Source organism: Taudactylus pleione, unplaced genomic scaffold (genome assembly GCF_031769625.1).
Source record: "Taudactylus pleione unplaced genomic scaffold, aTauple2 ptg000038l, whole genome shotgun sequence".
NCBI classification, from domain to species: Eukaryota; Metazoa; Chordata; class Amphibia; order Anura; family Myobatrachidae; genus Taudactylus; species Taudactylus pleione.
The window spans coordinates 2,943,271-2,964,094 of record NW_028284440.1 but is presented as its reverse complement, the minus strand read 5'-3'; the positions used below and the strand labels follow the sequence as shown (position 1 = coordinate 2,964,094).

At 45.6% G+C, this 20,824-nt stretch overlaps 1 protein-coding gene across 2 annotated transcripts in view; it reads right to left on the bottom strand.

Moving 5' to 3' along the window:
• Nucleotides 1-20,824, bottom strand: part of RAB3IP (RAB3A interacting protein) — an 81,704-nt gene that overhangs the window by 44,326 nt on the left and 16,554 nt on the right. For both annotated transcript variants that reach the window (XM_088452521.1, XM_088452520.1), the window contains exons 2-4: nucleotides 10,754-11,017; nucleotides 9,086-9,344; nucleotides 1,907-2,002 (exon numbers count right to left, since the gene is read on the bottom strand). In XM_088452521.1, the coding sequence (XP_088308647.1) occupies nucleotides 1,907-2,002; nucleotides 9,086-9,344; nucleotides 10,754-10,995 (597 nt within the window). In that variant the 5' untranslated portion in view covers nucleotides 10,996-11,017. The remainder of the gene's footprint in view (nucleotides 1-1,906; nucleotides 2,003-9,085; nucleotides 9,345-10,753; nucleotides 11,018-20,824) is intronic.

Genomic DNA, 20,824 nt, shown 5'->3' with positions numbered 1-20,824 from the left:
AGTTACAATAGATGTAGAAGGTGTTCTGTGATATTTTTACATCCCATATAATAAAAAAAAACAAATGTATTATTTTTAATGCAACATTGTTTTATGGAGCCCCTTTTAATTGTTCATCGAGGACTCCGCAAAACTTGATACGGTATGACCCAGGGCCACCTCTGGTCATACTGTATACCTTTCATTGGGTGTAAACTTTTTCCTGCCTCTTCTCAGTTGACCAGGTTTTAACCCATATGTCAGGGGTGCCATGGTCTGCAGAAGAAAAACAGCTAGGCAATGGGATAGAGTTCTGAATAGAGAACACAGTGGTTCACCTTGGTTTTGTGACTCCAGAATGTTCTGACACAGTAGGGGTTTCAGGGAGGGACTTGCAGGACTTCAGAAGTGCTGCCTAGTTTTGGACTTACTCTTCACTCAGAGATGTCTCCACCACACCCCCATCCAAAATATCCTCCAAGAGTTTAATCTGAGAAAAAGGACAATACTTGCATTTAAGAATACAAGACAACTGTAAGCCTTTAATCTTTGGCGAAGTGTCTGTAACAGACTAAACCACAAGCTTAGTCCAGGCAAATGCCAGGGCAGAAACATCCAAGGTCCTCGAGTCCTCAACGCCATGGTAGGTAGAAGGAAAATACAAACCTCAGAGTGCATTGGGTACAGAGTGAATTTTGGTCCGGACATTACCTGGAGGATTTAGGCCCCTAAGGGTGTTGCCTGGGACTGTAGAGAGATGCAGGTAATTTATTCTGGCAATTGGAAAATATACAAGTGTGAACTCCCAAGGTTGGAGGGGGTCTACTGCCCCTCATGGATTCCTGAGGATCAGTGTGCCCGAACCCCAGAAGGGAGCAACTGTCTTTAGCCAAATCTGCCATCTTCTTGAGTATGAGCCTCATTTACCATTTGCTAGACCTGCTAGAGTAGCAATAGAAATGCTTGCTAGGAACGATGAGACCTGGGTGGAGGGATCAATCTTCTACCACTATGCTCTCCTGGGAAGGCTGGAGCAATGAGTGGCAGATATACAATCTGCTGCGGCAGGCTAAAATCTATCTGGATGCTGGAAGCACTGGAGCAGGAACTTATAAAATAACAGATATACTCAGCGCACAGGAAATGTTAGCCCAGCCCACATCAAATTTGCACTCCAATTGAGATTCCAGAGTTTGCCAGCTGTAAATTTGCCCTCCTACAAGCTCTACCTATACTGTGTTTGGCAGAGTTGGCATATGAAGGACAGTACTTGCTATAACATGGACAATGCTGAATGAATGGGTTTTCTACTGCTAGTAAGTTTTATTAAGCACTACTGGATATTTCTGGATCATCTAATATTTTCGTCAATTATACATTGCTGTTCCCAAGATGAAGAAGAAGAAATGAAATCCTACCTGCTATACAAATTGAAATCAGTAAGATAAAGATTTAGTACTGTAGTAGTTAATAAGCCTAACTTTGCATAAAAAATATATTAAAATATCATAAGTTTCACTACACACTGCGCTTGCTTGTTTAAGGTATTGAAGTATAAAAGTAAAATGGATCAAAAACATACTGTTTATATTGGTCAAAAACCTATACCATCCATATGTGAACAAAGTTGTTTTTTTTCTTACAGAAATGCCTGATTTATACTCTAGTGGCCCTAGTTCTTCTACCAGTGTGCTACAACTGAGGTTTCTGTAATAAGGGCATGGTTGTTTTAACATTAAAAAAAAGAGATTTAAGAAAAAAAATAGATTAGTTCCTTCAAATAGAAAAACATTTTTATTATCTAAAAGAATTAGGCAAGACATTTCTACACTTAATTGCCAAATTTGCCCAAGAAACTTTGCAGGAATATGCGCAGACAGATTTAGTCCACTGGAGTGTGCTCATCTTTTCCAGTATTTACACTTACCTCAAACAGACTCGCTGTCAACTCCTCCAGCTCCTGTCCCAGTTGGTCCCGCACTTTGGAAAGCCTTTCACATTCCTCATCTTTCAGTTTCAGCTCCTAGAAGAAAACACATAATATAAGATAAGGCTATTGAATAATGTTGAAAACCCCTCTCACTGCATACTTTGTGCAATGTGCATATGTGGTAGTGCACCTCTCCTCGATCATTTTCCTCTGAGCAGGCAAGCTCATGGATGTGGCTGTTATGCATACAAAGTATCCCTGTTCATATTGGTTTTAAATCAAAGTCATTAACCACGGAACTGGCACCGTCACATGGGTAATGGCACATAGGACAATTGGCTCCGGAAGGTAGTAGGGGGGTAACTATGTACATTGTGACAAATGCCACTGGGAGTGTAGTGCCACTGGGAGTGGGAGCTTTATGCCACTTGGATATATTACGATTAGGTGGTGGGGGGTTAATACTCGCAGAGATATATAGACACTGAGGCGTTATAGGTAATTTTACAATGGCGACCTATGGACACACAGGGGTGCTAGATACCACATTGGCATATATGTTAGTTTTAATAAAATATTTTAATACATTTTTTAAAATATGCTCTTAACATTTTTTTAAAAAGTTAATTTTTAAAGGGCATTTTGGGAAAACAAATTAGAGTTATGGTTGACTTACCTTGATAACTCATTTTCTTCTAGGTCCATAGGGATACCATGGGGGGTAATGTGGTTGGAGAGATCCAGGCACCAATCTGTTAAAGCTTTCAGCTCCCAACATGCCTCGGGTCCTCCTCCATATATACCCCATCCCCAGACATTCAGACAAACAAGTCTCAAGGCAGGAGAAGGAAAGAGAAGGAAGAACAATCGAACGGCAGAAACATTCCTCACACAAGATGAGGGAATCCGTGGTCGAAAGAAAAGAAAATTTACCCAATGCAGCCAGGTGCATCAGGGTGGGTGTCCTGTGGACCTCGAAGAAAAAGGAGTTATTTAGGTAGGTCTACCATAACTAATTTTCTTCTTCAGGGTCCATAGGGATCCACAGGGATACCATGGGGATGTCCTAAAGCAGTTCCCCTAAGGGTGGGGGACGCTCCTGAGCAGAACGGAGAACTCGTCATCCAAATGAAGCATCCTGAGAAGCAAAAGTATCAAAGGCGTAGATCCTAAGAAAAGTGTGGTCAGAAGACCACGTGGCTGCCTTGCACAATTGTTCAGCAGAGGCACCACGGCTAAAAGCCCATGATGGCCCTACAGAACGAGTAGAATGCGCTGTCACCTTGTTTGGGACAGGGAGATCAGCCTGTATATACACCTGAGAGACAGTCATACGGAACCATCGAGCCAGGGTCTGCTTATTAGCTGGCCATTCTCGTTTGTGAAAACCATAGAATACAAAATGAGCAACAGAGTTTGTACGCTCCACATATATACGGAGGGCACGAACTACATCCAGGGAGGCTTCACCTACAGAAAGGTCTGGAGCCTGAAAAGCTGGAACTACAATTTCTTAATTTATATGATAACGTGACACTACCTTAGAAAGGTAACCCTCCCTTCTACGAAGAACAGCTCTATCTTGGTGAAAAATAAAAAATGGGGAGCGACAAGAGAGCACTGCTAAATCAGAGACTCTGCATGCAGAAGAGATAGTGAGGAGAAAAAAAAATGTCTTTGCGGTCAACCATTTCAAATCTAGAGAGTCCAAAGGTTCAAATGGGAGAGCTTGTAGCCCCTTAAGAACCAAAGACAGATCCCACGGTGCTACTGGTGGGACAAAAGGAGGCTGAACTCGCAGAACTCCCTGAAAAAAAAATTTCGAAACATCTGGTAACAAAGCAATCTTTCTCTGGAACCAGACTGAGAATGCAGAAACCTGCATTCTCAAAGTGGCCAGGTGGAGACCAAGGTCTAAACCAGTCTGGAGAAAAGCCATTACCTGAGAAACCTAAACTCCTTAGGGTCATACTTCCTGTGTGAACACCACTGACCAAAAAAAATGCCAAACCCTGTAATAAATGCGGGCAGAGGCAGGCTTTCGTGCTCTAAGCACCGTTTGAATCACAGAGCTGAAGAAACCATTGGCTTTTAACATAGAAGATTCAGAGCCACGCCGTCAAAGCCAGACAAGGTAAGTGCGGATGCTGGCAGGGACCCTGCTTTAACAGATCCTTCCATAGGAGGAAGAGGATAGGGACTGTCTATGAATAGATTCTTTATGTCGGTGAACCAATGACGTCTGGGCCAAGGCGGAGCCACTAGTATTACTATTCCGCCTGCCGGTGTGAATTTTCTGTGGACTCTTGGGAGGAGGGAAATTGGAGGAAAGAGATACAGCAACTTGAAGCCCCATCTTACTGCCAGTGCGCCGCTGATGGGTCTCTGGACCTGGACCCATACCTGGGGAAACACTCCCGGGTGGAAAGACCACTCTGCGGCGTGTATGTCCTGATGACTTAGGAAGTCTGCTTCCCAGTTGAGGACTCCCAGTATGAATATTGCCGAGATGGCCGGAAAATTAGTTTCTGCCCAAATCAGAACCTTTGTCACTTCCTTCATGGCTGCATGACTGCGTGCCTCCATGATGATTGAGATAGGCCACTGTGGTCGCATTGTCGGTCTGGATCTGGACCATGATGAGTGCTTTGTATACTGCTCGCAGCTCCAGAATGTTTATTGGTAGAAGACTTTCCTGATTTGTCCATCTTCCCTGAAAAGGTGTGATGACCTGTCACTGCTCCCCAACCGCGAAGACTGGCGTCCGTGGTGAGAAGCACCCAATTTGAAATCCAGAATGGTCGCCCTTTGTCCAGATGATCCTTTTTCAGCCACCACAGGAGAGAGAGACGAACCTCTGGAGTGAGAAGGATCATCCTGGGACATAGATGATACTGTCTGTTCCACCTGGAGAGAATCAATTTTTGCAGAGGTCTGGAGTGAAATTGAGCATACCCCACCAAATCACCATGTCGAAGGTGAATACCACTGATCCCAGGACCCGGATCACCGATAGAACGGATACCCTTCGCTTGCGTAGCAGTTTGCGTACTCTCAATGAGCCGCAATCTTGTCCTCTGGTAGAAAGACCCTTTGTGCCCGAGAGTCCAGAAGTGCTCCCAGATGTACCATCTGCTGTGTTGGAGAAATAGAGGATTTCTTCCAATTGATGATCCAGCCATGCTTCTGTAGGCAGGCTATGGTTAGCGGTAGATGGTGTTGTAAAACAACTGGAGTTTGTGCCAATATCAGAAGGTCGTCCAGATATGGTAGTATTCTGGCTCCCTGACGCCTGAGATAGGCCGCCATGACCACCATTATCTTGGTAAATACCCAAGGGGTTGTTGATAGGCCAAAAGGCAGCGCCTGGAATTGATAATGTTGCTGTAGGACAGCAAACTGTAGAAATTGTTGGTGGGATGGTGTAAAGGAACATGCAGATACACATCCTGAATGTCCAGGGAAACCATAAAATCCCCAGGTTCCATTGGAAAAATAATTGACCGGAGAGTTTCCATAAGGAACTTGGGTACACGGATAAATTTGTTGAGGGTTTTCAGATTTAGAATAGGCCGATGAGACCCGTTCGGTTTCTGAACCAAAAATATATTGGAATAATAACCCCTTCCTTGTTGTAACACAGGAACTGGTATTATTACCCATGCCTGCAGCAGGGAACGAATGGCCTCCTGATGGGCCACTTTTACCGCACCTGAGGAATTGCACAAAAAAAGACTTCTGGGGAGGATACCTCCGCAAAGTGAGAGCATACCTCTGAGAGACCACTTCTCGGACCCAGGCATCTGTTGTTGTTGTTTGATGCCAGCAATCTGCAAACTGAAGAAGTCAGCCCCCCCAGGAAGAGTCCAGTCCCATCAAGCCGAAGAGTTTGTGGTCCGGCTTAGAAGCTGGACATCTGGCCGGCCTAGACTTCTTAGTTTGACACCTGGTTGTTCGGCAAAAACTAGACGACATGGAGGAAGACTGTTCCTTTGCTTGTCCCAGAGGAAGAAAAGACCGAAAAGAAAACTACATAGACTTCAATGTAGCTGTAGATGGCAGACCTGCAGATTTTGAAGCTGTCAGAGTAGCGATGATCTTATCTAACTCTACTACAAAAAGTATATTTCCATAAAAATTTAAGGATTTCAGAGCCTGCTTTGATCCTGTATCCGCTTTCCAGGATCTTAACCAAAGGACCCTGTGAGTCACTACTGACGCTTTAGAAGATAAAATTCCAGCAACTACTGCAGCTCCTCCCAAATAGGAGGCCGCTTCCCATATGTGGGAGATATACTTCATCTGTTCTCTGGTAGCATCTGGTAGAGAGTCTTCTAATGCCCCCGTCCAATCTTCAAAAGCTTTGGCTACCCAGGCTCCAGCCACAGCTGGACGAGTAACGGCTCCCGATGATGAAAATATTGCCTTAAGACATGTTTCAATTTTCCTATCTGTACAATCCTTAAGAGAAGATGCTGACGGAATAGGCAACGTAGCATTTCTGACTAAGTACATTCAGAAGCTGGGAAAGAATACAACAATGTTAATCTTTTATGCACATAAAACAGTTTATCCGGGTTACCCCATGCCTCTTCCATAAGCTCAGTGAGCTGCTCAGATATAGGAAACTCCGTTTTGACCACCTTCTGGTGTTTAAATACTGGAGCCTTCTTACTAGGAGCTTGTTCATCATCCTGAATATCTAGGATCGATTTAACAGCCATCACTAAAGCAGGAACATCCACTGAAGACGGATGGTCCTTCTCTCCCGAGCTAGACCCTGGAGAAGAACCCTGCGCGTCATCTGATTTGTCTGATGATGCGTCTGAATCCAAATGCTGAACAGACCGATAAAAAGATAACTTGCGTTTAGACGCCTTAGTAACTCCCGGTCTACTTGCAACCGCTGACTGAGCCATACTCTGACTTGAGTGGTTATAAGCATCCATCCAGGAAGGATGTATAGGAGGTGTAAACATAGCATGCTGTGGGTACCCCATACAAGGAGGCATCATGGGAGTAGCCACACGATCCACAAACTACTTCATAACCTGAGACAAGGAAGACACCCAAGATGGTTCTTGTACATGGACTGGTATACTGGACTGGTAAGGTGGCTCTTTATAACAGACAGCACACAAACCATACTTAATCAAGTCCAGAGAGGTCAAGCAGCTAAACAGGCCTTACATGAAATCAGCACAGGGGCCCCCTATTCCTGATTGCCTTTACTTTTTGACATATCAATTTTAAAGGTAACAATGCAATGTAATGTGATAACTTTCACAAATAACAATTAAATGTGAAACATAAGAAAAAAAACCCCACACACCTGCAACAGAGGGATGAGGAGAAAAACAATGATAGTTATAACGGAGTCAGAAAAAAGGCAGTATAAACACAGCAGCTAGCAAACAGTCACATGCAATGCATATGCAATTTAGTTGCAATGGGCTCTGAATCAACTACTCAAAATACAATGCTTGGTAGGATATAGAGCACTATATACCTGACCCAAAACCTCCTGAGACCAACGGCTTCCGCAGCGCACAGATAGTGGACCGTGAGCGTCTCGTATACACGAGGAGGGTAGGAGGAGAGACCCAGACGCGCGAAAACCTTTGATGGGACAGGGTCTGGGTCGAGAGGGAAGCTTCCCGGGGGAGCGCCTACCTCCCCTAAGCTGCGCCAATCAACCAGGTATGCTGGCCTCGTGGAAGCAGAAGAGTCTGCTACCGATCCCCACCTTCAGACAATAAGGTCCCAGTGGTCTAATGAGGACGCGGACGCTCCGGGTCCTGACTGCAGCGGCTTCCGGTGCGCCTCCTATGGCGGAAGCAAAGACTGCTGCGCGGGGTTCCCCGTAAGCGAGGAATCGCCTTACCTGACATCTCCGTGGTCAGGTTGCAGCCCGGGTCCCAGCATCGCTGCTAGCACGCTCAGCCAAGACCCACTGGAATCAACAGCTCTATTACTGTTGTTGTGACTCAGCGGAAGTAGGAGTCGCAGTATATGCGTCTTAATTCAGACACTACGTACTGCCAACCCAAAACATAGAAAATAAAATAAAACATAAAAATAAAAGCTTAGGACTGCCTGGGCAGTCCCCTGTTACAAAGGTGCGTCTGAATCCTGCCGCACCAAACGAACAACTGAAGGCCTGTGGCTGGGGATGGTGTATATATGGAGGAGGACCCGAGGCATCCTGGGAGCCGAAAGCTTTAACAGTTTGGTGCCTGGATCTCTCCAACCACATTACCCTCCATGGTATCCCTGTGGATCCCTATGGACCCTGAAGAAGAAATAACTATTAGTTAAAGTGGTAAAGACGTATACACAGGTGTTTGTACAGGTGTATGATGATAAATCAGATAACAACTTGGGTGCCAGACCATCTCTTACACCTCATGGGGTACAAGAACATTAAAATAAGTATTGAGCGCCTTTTTCCACTACAGCACATGACTTGTAGGTCAGCTGCCATTCTACGCTTCACAAGTGGTATTACTCTCCACAGGAGGTCTTCTCACACTGCCCCTCAGAGGACAATATACAGGGGCCTAATTCCCCAGCCTGTCCCTCTGTGCATTCCATCTTTTCTACATAGAATTGCATGATACAAGCACATAGCAGTGACTTCTATTTACATACAAGTGTGGTATACAAGGTCGATATTCAACATGTGTTCCTCCAACTGTTGTGGAATTACACATCCCAGCATGCCCTGCCACAGTTTTGCTATTAGGGCATGTTAAAACTGTGGCAGTGAATGCTGAGAATTATAGTTCTAACAGCTGGAGGGCTACATATTGAATACCCATGTTCTAAATCCTTCACAATGACTGTGATTATAAATATTATTAATGAAAACTAATCACAATGATTCAATTCACAGCAATGTGTTGCTGGATAGCACTGCTATGTCCTGCTTCACACATTATCACTCAATACAGTAAGCAATCGTCGCTCACTTTCCTGCGCATCTCTAAAGGGTACCAGTAAAAATTATAAAGGAAACATTGCTGTGAATTTTCTTCATGGCCGCTCAGGAGACATTCCTCTGCACATCACCGAGAATATATACAGTAATTGTGATAAATCATGAATTTGATAGAAACAGATTGAGACAACCAATAAAAAAATAATAAGCAACACATGCGTAAAAGTGCATATTACTCTCTGCGCTTTAGCAAGTTCCTCTTTTAGTCTCTCGTATCCTTTCTCTCGGACTTCTAGTACAGATGGGCTCCGCAAATGGGATAGACTGTCTGTACTCCAGCCAAGGACATCATCTGGCCCATCCACTGTGTCTGTAATTGTAGCCCCCTGCAAGAACTCTCTCTCTGCGCGATTGCTGTCCTTCCTCCGGCTGTGTTTGGGGGAACATGTCTGACATCCAGAGGTAGAACAAGATAAAGTATCTGTTAGACTGGTGCTGTAAATGACATAAAATATATAGACAGTGTTTCAATTAATTTGCTTGCTAGGCAAACATGCAAAAGTACTTATTTCTTATTTACCTATTTTAAGGAAAGGTTGAATTTTTTTCTTCCTTGAGATAAAAGCTAAATGAGCCAAGCTTAAAATGTATACATATATTACATATGTATGATCAAGAGCCAGTGGCGGATTTTTGCCTAGGGGCTGCGAGGCTGCAGCCCCCCCAGCAAAATCCGCCACCTCAGTGTAGTCAGTGCAGTCCGTGACTACACTCTCTACACTGACTGGCAGTGGCTCCTATTGGAAGCGCCATCTGCCAGTCAGATACACAACAGGCAGTCTCTGCCATCTGCCAGTCAGCGCCATCTGCCAGTCAGATACACAACAGGCAGTCTCTGCCATCTGCCAGTCAGATACACAACAGGCAGTCTCAGGAAGAGGCGTCTCCTCCCCCCGGGACTGCTACTGCAGAGAGCGGCTTCCAGGAGGAAGACGTTACTCTGCCTTTCCGCCAGCCCAGACGATGCAGCCCTTTGGAAGCCGGTGAATATGCGCATGCGCTGCTCCCCGCCGCTAGGGTGCATGCGCCGTCCTGGCGCCTGTTGCATCGATTTTGCAGGCGCCGGGACCCGGCCAATAGCTACGCCGGCGACGAGTCCCCATCGGGGTGATTCTTCTCGGTGGCGACAGCACCCCTCATCTAAGACGGTAGGAGCCACCACTGATCAAGATCACTGATTTATTGCTAAACGCATAAAGCTGCTAATTAGTCCACAAAAATATGTTTTATAGAACATATGGGCCACAGCAGCATCCCGACAGAGGTCTAGTAAGTATACTTACCCTCCCCCCTTCTCCCCCTAACCTTCCCTTTTTGTAGCCTAACCCTAACCCTCCCCACCCTGCACCCTAACCCCCCCCCATTAGTGTCTAAAACCTAACCCTCCTCCTTTAGTGCCTAAAACCTAACCCTCCCCCTTTAATGCCTAACCCTAACCCCCCCTTAGGGGTGCCTGACCCTAACCCCCCCAAAACCTACCACTAACCCCGCTATCTTACCTAAACCTAACCCTCCCGTCCGCGGCTAACACTAAAGGCGCCTGGATTCCGGTGTCAGGATTAAGATAGGCGTCAGTATATTGATGCCTATTTTAAGTCCCTTGTCGGCCTTCCAGCATCGGGATTAAGACCGGCAACATCGCGCCCGCCGGTCTCATAACTACATTCCCCTCATTTTAGCTGACATGCAATAATGTTCTAATACTAGCTGGTATGAGAGTCAGTATTACACCATTTCAAGTTAAATAACAGAGATTGGTATCCTTCCTATTAGTACAATGCAGTCAATAATCTAAAAGTTCAATACCTATAATTATTATGCTTTCTGGTTAACATATGAATTACCTTATCCCTGTAATGTCCCGGCAATTTAAATGCCTTGGAGAAGAGTACACAGGCTGAGTTGGAAGGTCTGACGCATTTAGTGTGTTTGGTTGAGCGGGGTTTGAACTGACACTTAAATGTCGGTAGAGAACTTTAGGTGAAGTTCTTGGTTCCTGAGGCTTTACATCAATAGCACCAATGTCCGGAGTTGTGGGTGAAGCAAGATTTACTTCATGAAAGCCTTCCAGTGGGTCACTGGCCATAGTAGAAGCATCAGACAAAGACCTGAAATAAATATAGTGTTGCTGAGACTCATATCTTAAAGCCAAAATTCTATGCAACATTTGGTTAGGATATAAAATAATATAAAGAAAACGTGCACCATGCAAGTGCCAGGAAATTTTGAACAAAACCCATTTCGCTTATACAAGAGACACTGATCAATACTTTGTAGAAAAAGCAAAGATCTGGCGCGAATGCACCATCCCCACTTGAGGAGCACGCTACCACCTCTAAATTTAGCCCTGTGCATACCTTCCGGCATATGTGATTTGGTAGTATGAATAGACCAATTAAAATTCAGTTCTGTTTGATCAGGTATAATAACAATGAAGAACTCCACACACACATACCATCAGAGCGTTCACACAGAAATTCCCTCCCTGAATGCCATGGTGCCTTTGCTAATGTAAAGGGAATTTTGCAGAATCTAATAAAACAATGTCCAAAAATAGAAATACAGTGATTCTCTGTGTGACGCAAAGGACATTTACACACATTCAAGTACGTGAACGGTTTCTATATCACAATTTTTTTTCTAGTGTCCAATTCTTAAATACTTACATTGTAGAAAATATACACCAGAAAAAATTTCACTACAGTAAAGCGTTCCTTCTGGAATTTTTTAAAGCTCTGTGCAATGCACAGGACTCTCTGAGAATCACCCAATAGGAAGGTGACTAATGACAAATCTTCATCTACTTCAACTATCATAATATGATATTACTGTGAAAATATGAAGAATATGTTGGTGCTAAAAAGGCATATGTGGGCCATTAAGCATCCCAGACATATCACGCCATCAAAATAAACTAATTAGGCGCATCATTTCGGCTGCCATGTGTCAATTGGCAGCGAAAGGAAAAAAAAACAGCAGTACCAAGTCTACAATAAAATTGTAGCTATAGTTTGGCATATTTATACAATGGAATACATGACTAATATCCTCCATGATTCCTCCAAGTACATTTTTTAAATATGTTAGTCATGGACTAACTTTCAACACAACCTCCACGCCATGGGTACTCACATGAGTGAACATCTGATACCCTCTTGAGTCCATGGGAAGGTCTGGCTGACCTGACGCTCCTTCGTCACCCCCATTACTTATCTTCTTCCTCCTCTTTCCCAGTTTCTTTACCTCTAGTGGGTGGCAACCCCACCTGTTTTTCCACTATGTCTTCGATTCTTGCAACTTTACAGTATCCCAACAACTATTGAAATTGGACTAGTGGACTGTCTTATGTGGGGGGTTTTTTCTTTGCATTCATTTTGAAGTCAAACATTGCCTGCTGTTTTGATACTCTTACAGCTTTATTAAGTGTGTCTTATTGCCATTATTTAATATTCCTCAATATTTTATGACTGGTGCCTATTTGTGTTATGTTGGCATGTTGATTTTCTGATAGACTTGTGTATGAATTGTCTATTGTCATGTCAATAAAAATGTTCTAAACAAAAAAAAAAAAAAAAAAAAAAGGCATACACAGGATTTATGAACAGTATATATTTTACTCAGAGTAGCACTGCTCAGCTGTAATAACTCAACCAATGTTACAGTATCTAAATAGACAATATACAAAATCTTACACCAGCCAGTGACCTTAATTATAGTAAAGACAGAAGTATGTGGGGAAAATAGGTCACAGCTTTACACAATAAGCATTTTGAAAATGGTGGCAGAGAACAGCATTGCAAATGCCAGCTCCAGCTATAATCACTGGGGGCACTCTCTCCTGCTCACTAGAGCCCATGCCCTGGAGATCACATATCCCTTCCCGTTGATTGGAACCTCTGCACAGAGGTTGTGCTGTGTGCTTCAAAGTCACTTAAAAGGCAATGCCCCCATGACGGTCAATTGTGTCACAAATCGCTGTTGACTGCAGTGACTGTACTCCTTGCTTGACCCATTTGCAACTAAAAGTTATTTTAGTACAAAAATAAGAGTTATGGTATAACATACCTTTGTTAACGCTTTTTCTGCGAGGTCCATGGGTCCACAGCCATTACATTGGGGTATGAATCCCGGTCACCAAACAGTTAATACAAACGAGCACTCTGCTCCCAGGATGCACCGGGTTTCCTCCTCATATACCCCACCTCCTGCCTCAGGTAGCCAGTTCGTTACCAAGCTCAAGCAGGCAGAGACAAACAAAGGGTAAGAAAGAAAAGACCCATACTTACGAGTCCAGACTCTCAAGAGAAGAAACTACGGAAAACCTCCCCCAGAACTACAGGTGCGTCTGGGTGGGTGTCCTGTGGACCCCATGGACCTCGAAGAAAAAGTTAACAAAAAGGTATGTTATACCAGAACGCTTATTTTCTTCTTCGGGGTCCATGGGGTCCATGGGGTCCACAGCCATTACGTTGGGGATATCCCAAAGCACTAACCCTATGGGCGGGGACGCTCCTGACTCTCGGAAGAGAGGAGAATCCTACGCCCGAAGGAGGCATCCTGAGAGGCAAAAGTGTCAAAGGCATAAAATTTGACAAAGGTATGGATGGAAGACCATGTGGCTGCTTTACATAATTGCTCAGCAGAAGCACCCCGGCTGGCCGCCCATGATGGACCTACCGCCCTAGTAGAATGTGCAGTCACTGAATCCGGCACACGCATACCAGCCTGTGTATAAGCCAATGAAATTGCCATGCGAATCCACCTGGCCCGTGTCTGTTTATTGGCTGGCCAGCCACGCTTATGACAACCATAAAGCACAAAAAGTGAATCGGACTTCCTCCATTTGCTCGTGCGTTTAACATAAATTCTAAACGCACGGACCCCATCCAGGGAAGCCTGACCTTGTGAGAGACTTGTGCCCTGAAATGCAGGAACTACTATTTCTTCATTAATATGAAATTTAGACACCACTTTCGGAAGGTAACCCTCCCTAGTACGTAGTACTGCTCTATCTTGATGAAATATCAAGAACGGCTCCCGGAAGGAAAGCGCAGCTAAATCCGACACTCTACGTGCAGATGCCATAGCAAGGAGGAATACCGTGTTTGCTGTTAGCCACTTGATATCTATTGAATTTAAAGGCTCGAACGGAGGAGCCTGTAAAACCTTCAGAACTAGAGTCAAGTCCCACGGAACAACTGGGGAAACGAAGGGAGGCTGAATCCTCAACACCCCCTGAAAAAAGGTCTTTATATCCGGTCTCATAGCAATTTTATGTTGGAACCAGACTGAAAGAGCTGACACCTGTACCCTTAAAGAGGCCAGGCGTAGCCCTTTTTCCAGACCGCTTTGAAGAAAATCCAGCACTCTGGATATCAGGAATTTATGTGGATCATACCCTTTCAGTTCACACCACTGAAAGAAAGTATGCCAAACCCTATAATATATACGGGGTGAGGATGGTTTCCGTGCCTTCAGCATCGTCCGTATAACAGACTCGGAAAACCCCTTTTCCCTCAAGACTGAGGCCTCAAGAGCCGTGCCGTCAAAGATAGCCGATGAAGATCCGGGTACCAGCAGGGACCCTGTAGCAACAGATCCGGTCTCAATGGCAGAGGCCATGGAGTGTCTATGGAGAGAGACCGTAGATCTGTGAACCAGTTCCGTCTCGGCCACGCTGGAGCTATTAATATGACGGTGCTGCCCTCTTGTTTGATCTTTCTGACCACTCTGGGCAGAAGAGCAAACGGGGGAACAGATATACCAGCTTGTAACGCCACTTTACTGTCAGTGCGTCTACAAACTCGGCTCTCGGATCTCTTGTCCAGGATCCGTACCTGGGAACCTTGTTGTTCCTTCTTGATGCCATCAGATCTATTTCTGGTAGACCCCACCTGTCCACAAGGTTCCGAAAAACCTGTGGATGTAGGGCCCATTCCCCTGCATTTATCTCTTGCCGACTGAGAAAATCGCCCTCCCAATTCAGGATTCCTGGAATGAACACGGCAGATATCGTGGGCAGATGAGTCTCTGCCCATACCAGGATTCTTGATACCTCTGCCAAGGCGGCCCGACTCCTCATGGCCCCTTGATGATTTAGGTAGGCGACCGCGGTGCGATTGTCCGACTGTATCTGCACCGACCTACCCTTTAAGATTTCCTGAGCCTGCACTAAAGCTTTGAATATAGCTCTTAGTTCTAGGATATTTATCGGTAGCCGGCTTTCTGTCACTGACCACTTTCCTTGGAAAGTGTGTGACCCCGTCATCGCCCCCCAACCTTGAAGACTGGCGTCGGTTTTGACTAATGTCCAATCCGACACCCAAAAGGGGCGACCCTGCCTGAGATGCTTTGTCTGCAACCACCAGGTCAGGGACAACTGTACCTCTGGAGAGAGATGCAGCAGCTGGGACCTGATCGTGCGATGATCCTTGTTCCAGCGAGACAGAATAAATTGCTGCAGTGGTCTGGAGGGGAATTGAGCGTATTCCACCATCCTGAAGGTGGCCACCATCGACCCCAGGACCTGCATGGCTACTAGAACGGATATTTGCCTGTTGCGAAGCAACCTGTGTATTCGTGATTGTAGAGCAAGGATCTTCTCCTCCGGCAGATATATTCTCTGCACCACGGAGTCCAATCTTGCTCCCAAATAACACATCTGTTGTACTGGACAGGGTGACTTTTGCCAGTTTATGATCCAGCCGTGACTGTACAGACATGATACTGTCAGCCTCAAATGATCCTGTAACTGCTGTGGGAACTGCCCCAGCAAAAGGAGGTTGTCCAAGTAAGGCAAAATCCTGACGCCTTGGCGCCTGAGGCATGCCATCATCACTGCCATCACCTTGGCGAATACCCGAGGGGCTGTGGACAGGCCAAATGGCAGGGCCTGGAACTGAAAATGTTCCTCCCCTACCGCAAAACGAAGAAATTTTTGATGAGCCTGTGTGATTGGGATGTGAAGGTAGGCATTTTGTATGTCTAGGGACACCATATAGTCCCCCTGTTCCATTGCCAACACAATCGATCGCAATGTTTCCATCCTGAACTCGGGGGCTCGAACAAACTTGTTGAGCTCTCTCAGATTTAGAATAGGCCGGTATGACCCATTCGGTTTCAGAACCAAGATCAGATTGGAGTAAAACCCCTCTCAGAACTGGTTCTCTGGCACCGGAATCACTACTTCTGATGCTAGTAAGGCAAGAATAGCCTTCTAAAGGGCCAAAGCTCTTTCTGAACCCACCTGCGGGTTTACACAAAAGAACCTTTGAGGAGGAGTCCTCCAAAACGTCAGGGCGTACCCTCGGGAACAACTCCCCGAACCCAGGCATCCTCCATCGTGAGGTGCCAGGGCTCTGAGAACCAAAGCAGTTGGCACCCCACCATGGGATCCCCCAGGGGGAGGCCCGTCCCATCAGGCCACTGGTTTATCCTGGACGTTTGTTCTGCCAGGGCTTCCTGGGTCCTGCCTTTCTTAGTGGAAATCTCTGACCTTTGGCCTTGCCCTGCGGCCGAAACCCCCGAAAGGACGCCCTCCTCAATTTAGACAAGGTTGCTGATGGTAAACCTGCCGTCTTTGAGACTGCCATGGAGGATACAATTTTGTCCAGTTCTGGACCAAAGAGCACACCTCCTGTGACTGGAAGGAATTCTAGGGCCTTTTTGGACCAGACATCTGCCCTCCAATCCTTCAACCAGAGGATCCTACGTGCCACCACGGACTCAGCTGAAACTTTAGAGAAAAGGATCCCTGCATCCAAGGCAGCATCACCCAAATAAGAGGCCGCTTCTCTAATAAAGGAGATCATATCCAGTTGCTCCTTAGAGGCATCTGGTAAAGACTCCGTTAGAGTTTTGGCCCACTCCTCAATAGCTCTTACTACCCAGGCAGTAGCCATAGCTGGGCGGGTGGCCGTTCCTGCCAGCGAAAAAATTGATTTGAGACAAGACTCCAGTCTCCTATCCGTGGTTTCCTTCAGCGAAACTGCTGGGATTAGCAAAGTGGTACGTTTAATCAGCTGTGCCACATGCGCATCAACTGATGGTGGATTCTCCCACTTGGCACAGTCCTCTGCTGGAAAAGGATATAGAAGCGCCATTCTTTTAGAAGAATGGCTTATCTTATCCTGACAGACCCAGGCTTCCTCCATAAGTTCTGATAAGTGTTCAGACTTTGGGAATTCTGCCTTAACCACTTTTTGGCACTTGAACAGGGGGGCTTTCCTAAGCGGAAGATACCCTTCCTCGATATTTAACACAGATTTTACAGCCCTTATCAGAAAAGGGACATCGGCTACTGGGAAATGATCACCACCCTCCTCGGAGCTAGACTCCTGCGAAAAGTCCTGTGCCTGTTCCTCCTCGAAGGAGGCACTCGAGTACCCACCCATGTAAGGCGGTACATGGCGCCTAGATTTAGGCTGCTTTGGCTTGACAGCCTGAGGCTGAAAAACCCCCGAGGATGATGCCATAACCTTACCAGCACCAGGGTCCATCCAAGGCGACCACATCATGGGCATAGGATGCATCTGCTGAGGCAAACCCCAAACCGGTGGTACCGGGGCAGCCAGCCGTCCCGCCACCTGAGCCATAACCTGAGAAAATTATGCCCAAGGAGGCTCAGGGCCTGAAACAGGCAAACTTAATTGGTGTGGTGGCTGTCTGAAACAGTTCCCACAAAGCCCATTTTGTAGAAAGTCCTGTGGGGCATACCTGTCTCGCAGGCTACATAGGATATCAGCAACGGGGCTCCCGCCACCTGACCCTCAGACTCCTTAGACATAACACTATGCCACTGGTTCTGAGTGTATATGTGCTGCTTTCTACTCTCAACCCACACACCTGTAGCAAGGGAAGGGGAGAGACAGTGACAGTATACAGGAATTACAGTTCTTTTACATACACTCTGGCTGCCCTATATGGAGGCTGGGAGGAACAATCCACAATCAACTGTGCCAGAGGACTGAACTAGCGTGTGGATTGGGGGAGGGGCCGCCGGGGAAGCGTACCTCCCCTATGCTGCTTGGACCTGCCCGGTAAACTGACCTGGCTGCCGCCACAAGCCCCGGCTGGTCAGGAACATCAAATCCCGGCGGTCTAGGCTAGGAGAACAAGCCATATGTCTCCTGACTGCAGCGCGCCTCCGGCCAGTTTCACCGCCGGCGGCCGGACCGCCACGTGGTCCCGGCGTCAGCGGCCGCCGCGACCACCTGCTTACCTGCCATCCCCTTGATCCGGTTGCGGTCCAGGGCCAGAAGCCAATGCCGAATCCCCTGCCAAGGACCTGCCGAGGCTAGTGGTGTGGCGCCGGAGGAGGTAGTTGCAGCGCGTGGCCGGTGTGCCTCCAATTGGCGTGAGGCTGCTTCCAGGACAGCTCAGACCACCCGCTGAGATAGAGAGTAAAACTCTCTCTTTTTTTTTTTTTTTTTTGTACTTGTCTGCAGGACTGCTCCAGCAGTCCCATTATCTGTGTGGTGAACACACCAAACAGGAAGAACTGGCTACCTGAGGCAGGAGGTGGGGTATATGAGGAGGAAACCCGGTGCATCCTGGAAGCAGAGAGCTCGTTTGTATTAACTGTTTGGTGACCGGGATTCATACCCCAACGTAATGGCTGTGGACCCCATGGACCCCGAAGAAGAAAATATAAATAACTCTGCGTTTTAGTTGGTTGTCCAGTCTGAAGACAAAAACGTTCCTCACCTCCTTCAAAATTCCTTTAATTCCCTTTCCTTTGTCCTGCTGTATCTCTGATGGCTATTCCTAAACCCTCCTCCACCTCCTTTCAGCACTCTCTCATCCCTGCTAAATGCTGTACAGATAGGTCTACAAATACTATCGCTCAAGTCCCTGCAGATAGACTCTCTCTGTGCGCCAGGTTGTAGGCGACTCGGCCACACCAAGCGTCTTTCTAGCTCAAAATGTGCAACTTTGTACGTGTTAAAAATTTATTCCTGTGCGGATAAAGTCGCAGGACAGCGTCTTTAGTACATGTGAGTAGTGTTTAACTGTGTCCGCAATGCGAACACAGTGCAAAATTTAAAGGAAACTGCAGTACACTACTCCTCTTGGAGTATCTCAGTCTAGCACCACATGGCGCATAGGTACTAGGTGTATGAGGACACATCTGTAACTATCCATATTTTTAAAACAAGGATGCCAGGCCCACATTCAGCATTTACAGTATCCTAGTCTGGCAACTTCTGCAATTAAATATTACATTAACAAAAAAAATTAAGCCTCAAAAATTTGTCATGTATAATAAATTGTCTGGATTTAAAAGAACATTATGAATGAACTGCTGTTTTCCACGGAATCTTGACTTTTTTCGGTATACTACAGTTGTGTCCGCATACATCTATCCTCAAATCGTGCCACATAGCCCTGTTTCTCGCACCGATAGACTTTGCTACTTAGCGGCACCAACACGCTAATCCTAAGTGCCTAGAACACCATTTGCAAACTAAGATGCAAGATTGAGGAAATTGTAGCACAATGAAAGAATAAATAGCAGGAAAAAGTAAAAAAATGATGAGGATAAAGTAGCAACAAAACATAGCAAGGTCGATAAAGTAGCAAAGTTGATGAAAGAGCATGACAAGGTACAATAAGTCTAATACGAGTTACCCTCATCGTGTATAATTATGCTTAATCTCCAAAAGCCTAGTACACAATTGGTGAACTAAAATGTAAGATTGAGGAAATGTACAGGAAAAAGTAGCAAAATTGAGGAATGTACGTATGTATGTAACACGGGAATAGTGCCATATATTGTAGCACAAAAGGGATTAGTGTATGAATACACATCTGTACATAGTACACAAAGTCCTATGCAATAAAGTTATAAATATATAATAATAATAGAATCCTAGATGACCCGGTAACAGTTCCCTTTTAAACATTGCACCCACAAAAATTGTATAAAATTGTACTGGTTATTACTCTATGGGGTTTATTCAATTAGCTGCGAATGACTAGCGACCACGAGAAAGTGCAGCTGTATGCATCACTTACAGTAACTCACAGAGTCCAGGGCAAGTCCAGGCCGTGGCAGGGGGGGAGGTTTAGGTGCCGTTGCAAGTTCAACTTGCGTCCGTCGCGGGTAATTGAATCGACCTCTATGAATTTGTAGTTAACCAAATAAGCTCCTATTTAACCAGGTGGTTGCCTTCAATGGAGACAAGCTTGAAATTTCTAATCTTCTGTATTAAAAGAACTGTCATGATTTACCACAGTCTATTCTTCTATAGAGGTCAAGCCAAGCAAGGAAATTGTCACGGTCTCCTTGTGTTTGCTCTCTTTTTTTGGCCCTCTGATCTGGCCATGTAACAGCAACAAAATACAACCCTGGCTATACCAAGTTTTTGTATTACAAGAGAATCATCACACAAGAATAAGACTGACCAGAGGATTTTGTTATAGATTCATTACTAAAAAGTTTGACACATATCGATTGAGTGACTGCCATATTGTGCATCACTGTGCAATAGGTGGCACAGGATAGCACATAGCTAAAGGAAAAATATGGGCACAACCAAATCCTTCCATTGGAAGATGCAAACTTTGATCCATTCCACCTTGCAAGACCCATGTGCTTAGAATATTGATAAGCTAAAACACATTGTTGGGAATTTAATTCTCCAACATATATGCGATGTACCATTCTGGAACAGCACATCCCATATCCTGGCATCGGTTTTCCCTCACTCCCAATAAAGGTACAAGGAAAAACTTGCGATGTATGGGACACCGTAACTGGCCAATAAGTGCACCCCAATAAAACTACTAAAATGTATAACTACATTTTATTCCCACCCACAACAACAGTTCAACATAATACATAAGTAGTTCTCTTTGCTGAATAACCTCACTTTGCGTATTTGTAGGCCATTACAATAAGTTGCCTCCTTGGT